General features: G+C 37.4%; 1 protein-coding gene across 1 annotated transcript; it reads left to right on the top strand.

The window, feature by feature from the left end:
• Positions 1 to 220: 220 nt before the first annotated feature.
• Positions 221 to 9,360, top strand: LOC139444737 (PRA1 family protein 3-like). The gene is made up of 3 exons (XM_071225673.1): positions 221 to 403; positions 2,552 to 2,769; positions 4,923 to 9,360. The coding sequence occupies exons 1-3, from the start codon at positions 222 to 224 to the stop codon at positions 5,060 to 5,062; spliced, it is 540 nt and encodes a 179-aa protein (XP_071081774.1). The 5' UTR covers position 221; the 3' UTR covers positions 5,063 to 9,360.
• The last annotated feature ends 706 nt before the right edge of the window (positions 9,361 to 10,066 follow it).

The raw sequence follows: 10,066 nt of genomic DNA, 5'->3' as shown, positions 1-10,066 counted from the left end.
AGGCATAATATATTGATCGCGATATACCTTATAACATACGCAAATGTATTTATCTATTGCCAAAACTAAAGTTTTTCTTGATTTTCTTATAAGTAAATATATTATATTCGTATGATTTAAATGGTCTTAGGTTAACCTGGAATACCATAAAATTGTGACTGTAATTTATTTGCAATAGTAGGGGTATTTGTTTAGGATACAAGGGATTGTAAATTGACAACATGGGCGAACAAGTGCAGGTTGCCCCTCTCCGATCTTTGGGAGATTTTATCTTGGAATCGGCACGGTTCCAGATCCCGAACATAAAAGATGCCGACAAATGGGCTAACAGGGTTTTGAACAATCTGCTTTATTATCAGACGAACTACTTCCTGACGGCGCTTATAGTTTTTCTACTCATTGGGTGAGAACCTATCATTTGTATATCTGACGTGATCAGTGACGTGGATAGCTGCGAAATCATAGCTATCTACGTAATTTCTCCGCTTTTACTGTTTGACGTCCACTGGTCGCTGATACATAACTATGATCCATGCCTTTAATACGTTCCACTAAATGTTGATGCTTATTTTGCACAAGTATTCAAAAGCTCAGTCAGAATGCGAAACAGTCGAAATTTTTATACCCCTGCTGGTTGTACAACGTAATGACGGCGTGTGTATTAGCTATGTATTTGCGACCCAAATTTTATGATTAATGCACAGAAATGCAATATCTATGATGTGCATGTCATGCTATACATATAGAGACTTGCAACATAAATAACATTCAAACTGTTTTGTTTATGAATATGACCAGTGATAACATCCTGTGCCAAAGACTTTTTAGACTAGGCCTACATCATGTACATTGCTCTTGGCTCATTTTCAGTAGAATTTAGTGTTATTAAATTACTATTATTCACTGAGCTTACACGATCAAACAGAACTGTACTAGACTTCGGTTTCAGACTAATGGCAAATTCGCAGACTGGATAACATTTGTCAACCTTTTTAAGAGTCTGTACGTTTCCCTATACTCAAACAATGCTATTGAGAAGCAGCTTAGTTTTTTGGCTATAGACATTGATAAATGTCGACCAATACGCAGATGCAGGTCAGTTGATCTATTGCACATGTGGTCAACAAACAGGACCTGCACTTCTAAATCTATGCATGGTATTTGTCAAATATAGGTAGATATGAACTAGTTGATATTTGCTTTAATTATATGAGAAATTGCTCATCAACGCAAACATTGTCAGCTCGACATTTCATCTTAAGGCAAATAACCTGTCTGGTGATGTTTAGTGCACATGGTGATTTGCTACAGAACAATATTCTATTTTGTAATAGCTAATTAGCATCTCATTGTGAAATACTATCAGTCCCATCCTACTGATGCTCCAGTAAAAGAATAAAATTCTAGTTTAATGCTTTTTTGTTAACACCAAGCCACATAATCACATTTTTGAATCATAAATCATAAATTGTTTTCCTGCCTGACTGAAACAAGTGATACATGCCCAACGATTCATATTTGTTTGCTCGATAGGTAAATACTATTAATTGCTTTAACAGATTTCAAAACGGTGTGGCTTTATTTGCATGTAAATGTTACAAATATTTTATTGCAGAGTCTCATTTATTTGTGTCATCTTTAGGTTTTGACACATTTTTTGAGAAATGAAGTCCTAAACCAACTAATATAGAAAAGAAAGGCCTTATATAATTTCAACTTGAAATGAAGCTGTTCAAAAAAATATTTATGTATACATGTGTATATGTATGACATCACCGAGGGATCAGTTACATTCAGTTACCATCTGGTTACTTAAAATACTGCATATAATATGTATATGACCATGAATAACTGAATTGCAATTATGGCTTCAATCAGGGATTTATCTGGGTGTCAGTTGGACTCTCAGTTATACTCTTGGGAGGGTTCCAAGCATGAAAATGTAGGTCCCAGGTTGACAACAAATAATTTAAGCTTATAAACTATAAATGTACAGTACACTACACCATTTCTTTAATTTACATGACCCTCATATTGCCTGCAAGGACCCTTAAGATTAATTACTGGGGGTCCCCTAAATTCCCAATTTTGTAAGTCAAGGTAAAACCCTGGTCCCCCAACCCATGAAAATCCGGGGTAGAATAGGCCTTCAGGAACCCATGCTTGCCGTAAGAGGCGACTTTGCTTGTCGTGAGAGATGACCAACAGGATCGGGTGGTCAGGCTCGCTGACTTGGTTGATACATATCATCGTATCTCAATTGCATGAATCGATGCTAATGGTGTCAATCACTGCACTGTCTGGTCCAGACTTGACTTTTTACAGACCGGTGTCATATAGCTTGAATATTGCTGACTGTGGCAACAAACAAACAAACAAACTTACAGATCGTCGTCATAAAGCTGGAATATTGCTGAGTGTGGCGTTAAACAACAAACAAACAAACCCTGGTCCCCCGAACATTAGGGCTATGACCATGGTAGCAAGGGCTCCTTGACTTATATACATTACCATTACTTACTGGATGTTTATATTCATTTTTATGCTGCAGAATCATCCATCCTGTAAAGATGGTGTTTGGGTTCGTGGCTATTGCCGTTGCGTTCGGAGGGTTTGTGTATTCCACCAACAATCAGTGGCGAACCAGGAAGTTCAAGCGCGACCATCCCCTGCTCAGTGTGCTCATCATTCTGGCGGCCGGCTACCTCGTCGTCTACATGCTCGGCGCTGTCATCGTCTTCATGTTCGGAATAGCTTTCCCCTTGCTATGTGAGTAGTCAGCATATAATAACTTGTAAATCAAGTGTGTGTGTTCCAGAGAACTATGAATGTCGTATCAGTAAGATCCACTCATCCTCATGAGGATTCCGTGTTAGAATAGGTCCCCAGCAACCTATGCTGGTCGTAAGAGATGACCAAATCAGGTTTCGAAATTAACACTAGCCCACTAGCCCACTAGCCCACTAGCCCAGGGCGAGCACAGATTCCTGTGAGCTAGTACAAATTTCCGAATTTGTCCATTGTTAACATTACAAGGGCAGATTTTTTTCCCGGGCAAGTGAAACGTTTGAGTTTAGTTCTAACCCTGCAAATGGATCAGGTGGTCAGCCTCGGTGACTTGGTTGATTGTGTGTCATTGTACGCCGGCGTTGAGCATCATTGCTCACAATACCAATCACTAGATTATGACGGATTATTTCCAACCCACCACCATGTTTCTGAGTGTGGGGTGAAACAAACAGACAAGGATAGAAACATATTTATTTGTACCTCATGCGACTCATAAAAATGTTAAGTTGCCTTTTGGAATTAAAGTGTGCCCACTAGATGAATAATTGTGATCCATCATGAAACTCTATGAATGTCATGTCACCAAGGCACCCGTGAAGATTCTAGGGTAGAATAGGTCTTCAGCAACCCATCCTCACCGTAAAAGGTGACTATGCTTGTCGTAAAAAGCGACTAACGGGATCGGGTGGTCAGGCTTGCTGACTCGGTTGATGAATGTCATCAATCCCAACTGCGTGGATCGATGCTCATGATATTAATCACTGGATTGTCAGGTCCAGACTTGATTATTTACAGTCTGCCGTCATATAGCTGGAATATTGCTGAGTGTGGAGTTAAACAACAAACAAACAAACAAATCGTGTCACCAAGGCTGGAATTGTAACTCTCTTCTCATGTTCATTATTTTCCATGTGTTTATCACGTTTATTTGTGGTTGGACATAAAGCACATTGTCACAATATGCACACAGTATTGTTAAAGAAATAGCTTTTCCAAGTGAACCCATCAGGCACCAGATAGGAGGAAGTTATTTTGACTATGCCACTACAATTATAACTGTGCCATCAGCATTACATTAAAATGAATTTGAATCCTGCACACAAAAATATTTTTTCAGCTGTCAGATATCAAAAAGAATGCTATTTTTCACTGAGAAACATTGAATCATGGAACAACAAATACTTTGAGTATGTGTGTCATGTATGTAATGTGTTATTTACCGTATTTGCCATGATATGCACCCTAGGTGATTAGAAAATTGACAAAGGGGAGTAGTAATTTAATCCATACACAGAAATCTAGCGGTAGTGAATAAATTTAAGTGAAATTTAACCTTTTTCAAAAATGGTTACCAGGCAGTTTATGTACCCTTCCAAGCTGTTGTTTTCCGTGAACAAAATCAGTATTAATTATCAGGATTATGGACAAGAAAATATGGACTTAGTAGGGGGTGCTTATAACATGATAAAGATTACTTTCAGATTGGTCAGAAGTTGGTCAGGGTTGCTTATTAGCATGATTAGAGCAGGGCTTTTAATATGGTGAATACGGTACATGCAATGCAAACCAGTCACATAGAAATTGTATCATGTATATCCATGGTATATGGAATATCAACCAATTTTGAAGACATGATGTGGTAAATGTGAGATTTTATGTTATTTGAAGTACTTATTCATGGTTAAATTTAGTTGACGTGTGCATGTTGTGACTTCTGTTTGAAAGTTTTAAGACAAAATGACAAAAGACAAACGATGATTACATGTTTCCTCAAACGATATTTCATCAGTGGATCAGTAAAACATTTCACCAAAACATTCTGAATTTTGCTATTGATTGTCAACAGACCCATGAAGATCCGGTGTAGAATAGGTCTTCAGCAACCCATGCTTGCCGTAAGAGGCGACTAACGGGATCAGGTGGTCAGGCTCGCTGACTTGGTTGATACATGTCATAGATCCCAATTGCGTGGATCGATGCTCACGATGTCAATCACTGGATTGTCTGGGCCAGACTCGATTATTTACAGACTGCCGTCATATAGCTGGAATATTGCTGAGTGTGGCTTTAAACAACAAACAAAACAAAAATTGTTCACAATTCACAATATGGTAATATCCTCCACATTTCAGTGATAATCCTTCATGCATCTTTAAGAATGAGGAGCTTTAAAAACAAAATCACCAACAAGATGGAGTTTGTTGGCTTGAAACGGACTCCGATGGGTATCATCTTGGAGGGACTTGGACAGGAACAGGAAGCAGGCTCCTAGACCGTCAGCATCCATGGATACATTGTCGCTGGCATTGTAACAAGTTGTCAAGAAATATTTTGTACTTCAAATATTTATGGTCATACGTCTTACGCTTTTGAAGTCTACTTTTTGCCATAAAGCTTACAAATATAAGCTTACGTTATGAATGAAAGGTTCTATATTGAATCTGTTTCTAAAGTTATTATGATGTAATTATGAGTGACAGGTTGTTATGCTGGAATTATTGTGTATGGTTGACACATGTTTCATTCAGTCTACGTAATTGAAGAAGAAAACAACTAATTTTTTATGTAATATTGTTAGATTTATTAACCTTTTCTCTGGGATGTAACTGGTGCTCTTGCTAACAGGCTGTAAATCAACTGTCATAGTCTGCTTCATGCCGTAAGGATATCAGGATCAGTAATAATGTTGTATAATAATGATAATGTAATAATGGAAATGTAATAATGATAATGTAATACTGTATTCGACGTAATGAGTGCCCCGCTTTAATAAGCGCCCACAGCGATGTTTACAAATATATTGGCAAGTGAACAATCCCAATTAGCACCCCTTCCGATTGATCAATGTACACTTATTTATTCGTGTATAATACGCACTCATGTGTAATATGCACCCTTAATTATGGGCAGTTAAACTCTGGAAAATATATCTGTCATGTATAATACGCACAGACTTTTCTTTTATATCATTTCAGGCTGGCAGCATAAACCACGAAATTTACAATCTTTCAACTGTTTTTTTCTCTCACCAAAATTGTATTCTAATAATTGCCCCCTATTTCTTATTTTGAGAGCACCCTGGGCGCTTATTACGTCGAATACAGTAATGGTTATGTAATAATGGTTATGTTATATTGGTGCTCTTTGAAGTCATTCATTTCGAGCACATTACGTTATTTGTAAATAATTAAGGGTGGGCCCTTACTGATGTCTATATACTTCATTTTGTTTTAATTAGGTTACGCTGTATTTTTCCCTGGTTAGTCTTGGTTTTTTAATAACTTGGTTTTCATTTCAGCTCACCCAAAATAACAAAAATGTGGAATAACATAAAAGAATGAATTGATCATAATTTCTAATTTCAGTCATGTGAAAAAGTTGGTCAATGCTAAAGGGACGTTACCTTTTCATTTGTCATTAAAAAGAGTCGTTTAAATTTTTTTATAGATTTTTAAAAATGTTTTAGGATGTTGGCAAAAGGTTCCGCAGACCAAGTGAGTAAGATAGAGGCTGAACAAAGTGTGCCGTGACCATAGTTTATTGCTTCTACTGTTTGGCGTGGGATGGTCATTCTTATGGATCATCCTATCCAAACATACCCACATTCTCATCATATACAGGGGGCGGTCAGGTAGCCTAGTGGTTAAAAGCGTTCACTTGTCACGCCGAAGACCCGGGTTCGATTCCCGACATGGGTACAATGTGTGAAGCCCATTTCTGGTGTCCCCCGCCGTGATATTGCTGGAATATTGCTAAAAGCGGCGTTAAATCCAACTCACTCACTCACTCTCTCATCATATATAGGGGGCATGGGTGGCCAAGTCGTCTAAGGCGCCGTGATTCGCTGTGCAGAGTTGCGTCCCTTGGGCACGCCAAAAACCCATGATTGTGGGTTCGAATCACGGTTCGCCCCAATTATGTTTCTAGGTTTGTCAGCACCATACCCGTGCTCGGGGGTTTCACCGAAGTGGTAAACGTCTCAGACCTGCATCACTTTGGCCTTTCCTCCCACATTAAGCTGACACGCCGTGATATAACTGGAAAACTGTTAAAAGCGGCGTAAAACCCAACTCACTCACTCACTCATCATATACATGGCAAGTATAGCATAACACCTGATAACAATAACAGGCTCTTATGTTGTTTTTGTTCAGCCTTATCCAAACATTGCTGTGTCATTGATAATCTCCATCTCCATCTTTGACAGTCTGGATGATGGTTCAGGTTTTATCATTGGACTTACAGAGTATTGTAATGACATGCTTTCTGCAGTATAACAGTACAGTTTGGCGAATATTTGAATCATGTATTACAAGTTTATCCTTGGACTTACAGAGTATTGTAATGACATGCTTTCTGCAGTATAACAGTACAGTTTGGCTAATATTTGAATCATGTATTACAAGTTTATCCTTGGACTTACAGAGTATTGTAATGACATGCTTTCTGCAGTATAACAGTACAGTTTGGTGAATATTTGAATCATGTATTACAAGTTTATCTTTGGGAACGCATGAATTGTGTTAAGGAGATGCGAAATGAGTTTATGTGGATTTATTAGAACTCTGTTGTCAAAACATAGTGATGACTTGATTCAAAAACAGGGTGAAAAGATTAAACAAAAACAGAACCAGACAGAGTTCAAACCCTTTGACAGTTATCTAGTTTGACAAATGGCAGTCAGTTGTGATACTGATGGTGATGATGATGATGATGATGATGATGATGATGAACGAGGGCTTCCACTGGACCTGATTTGTCACTCAGGAATGGTTTCATTATTTGTGCCCTACAAACATCCTTGTTTGATACAAGTAAATAGTTGTCCACCTCTGTGATAGTTATATAACCATGATAACATTGGCATAATGATACAGGTGATAACTTTTGAAATGTTTGTTTTTAAGATGACTAATTAACCTATCGCCGGAGCAGAATTCAGCACACATGCAAACAATTGGGAGAAATAGTCACATAAACATCTGATGTTTTTGTTTCAATATATATATCATGATATATGACACAGTACGTTTCAGAAGATACTGATGTTTTAAGCCATGAGTGACCTTATCGAATGTCTTTTGCACATCTTCATCTGAATGAATAATTTATGTATATTTTTTAAAATGGCCCGATAATCTTTCTCTCATTTTTTGTGTTTTCTGATTGTTCGATTTGTTTAGATCTATAAGATGAGGAATATATTCTACTGTCCAGAAAATATCTTATATAACCTCATTGTCCTTTACATGCTGAGGTTTGACCTGAAACATCTATCTGTGTCACATCAAATAAAGTCCTAACAGGTTTGAAGTTGTCAAACAATATGGCGGTTCATGCATCACCTTGGACTTCCTGATTGGTCCATTATGTAGTTTGATTGGCAGGTGGCGATAGGTTAATTGTATTATTTAATATTTGTGAGATTGTTTTGTTTATAAGATATTAGGCAGTGTTTCACAGAAACAAGAACAACAGGACTAATTCTACTTATTTTAATTCTGAAAGTCACAGTTGAAAGATACAAAGGATGATATGTGTTAATGATATGATTGTATGGACATCAGTAACAGTACTTTTTGCCTACAAATATTGGAAGATTGTGGTTCGTATTACTCAAATAGCTGTGAAAAGATATTGTTTTATTTTAGTATTAAGATTTGTCCATCTGGTGAGCCTTATTTTGTCCTGTTTTGCCAGGTATATTACAAAACAAATACTTACTGAAAAGGATGAGTTGATGAAGAACAAATATCTAATTAATTTGCTATGGCATAACCATGGTAACTAGGAACGGTCACTGACATGTAATTGATCTAAAAATGATTCTAGGATTGAAGCTGGTGAAGTTACATCACAAATCTGTCATTGTTTGGAGGGAAATACTTTGTGGTTAAAAGGAAACATTTGTTCTTGTTATCCCACATATAAAATTGGTTGAGTGAGTGTTAATGTGATAGAAATGCTTATAGAGAGTAACGTTTCTGTTCCAACAAGATAATGTATTTATGATAGTGGGGATCCATAGATAAAGAAATCAGTGCAATATATAAATGCAATCTCATGAAAGTCTGATCTTTTCCATTTAAATGATACATCTCTACATGAAGACCTTACAAGCCCTCAATAGGAGGTCAGGGGTTAGGTGAATTTTCAAATCAGCGTTCAGAGTTGACGCTTCTGAATTCTTGGTAGGGAGCAAAACAGTCTGATCAGACCATTTGATTTCTGTATCTCGAAAATAAAGTTCATCGGCCAGATCCAAATGTAAATGAAAAGGGCAGTTCCATTCTATGTTTTTTATGTGGTGAGGAAATTAAGCCAAATTCTTTTGGAAAGCTGTCACGTTGATTTGCCAAAGGTACCAACCTATAATTAGAATAAACGGTCAGAGTTTGCTCGGAGATTTCCTGATGCGACCTTCTGTGGGGGTGTCCTCAGATCTTTATGCATAGAGGCATCACATCGAAGTGCCAGATCTTATTTCATTGAGATTGTATGTCAATGTGATGATGGGTCCCTATTGTGTTCAGGTGATACAATGTTGGCATTACTGATACCTGACGTACAAAATAGACTGCATGAGGATCAATAGATAATATCAGGACTCAGGATGTCATAGGGCAGTATCCTAGTTTATTTCAACCTTTTTAATATTAATACCTAACACTTGTTACTTGTTACTTGTTTCCACAGCTAAGTTCATCCAATAAAATTATGATTGTTAAATCTCTATGCTTGACAGCTTCATCTTTATTGGATTACAAAAAAGAAAACCACAAGAAACTACACAATGTAATGATACTGTGAAAATATCCTGCATTTAACAGTACAAGCATATAATTTCCCCGTTTCATTAGGCCCTCCCAAACATCTTCATCATGTTTATGCTAAATTCAATAACAAGCTCTTGGCTTCATAATGTTTTGTATTGGGATTTTGGGGACAAGCAAACTACCTATCAAGAAACTGTTAATCATAAAATAAAAGTGTGGTGTTGCACATCTATTTGAATCAGCAGCGGAAACTGATGCCATTTATCATGGTACTGTATTTCACAGAAGTCATCTTCCCGAGGCAAGAGAGTTAACTGACTATAAAAGTCCTGTTTCCGCCCTTGCCGAACTAGGCTGTTATTATGGAGTTACATTTTGTCTGCACTAACGAGTCTATGCATAGTCCAATCAAAATCGCGCATCGAAATAAAAATCCTGTCGTGCAGATTTCGATCGATTGCAGGATTTGCTAAGCATGTGCACCGCCAACTCGTTGTCAG

The sequence above is a fragment of the Haliotis cracherodii genome, unplaced genomic scaffold (genome assembly GCF_022045235.1).
Source record: "Haliotis cracherodii isolate W230 unplaced genomic scaffold, xgHalCrac1.p SCAF_6, whole genome shotgun sequence".
Taxonomy (NCBI): Eukaryota; Metazoa; Mollusca; class Gastropoda; order Lepetellida; family Haliotidae; genus Haliotis; species Haliotis cracherodii.
This window is presented reverse-complemented; position numbering and strand designations above follow the sequence as displayed.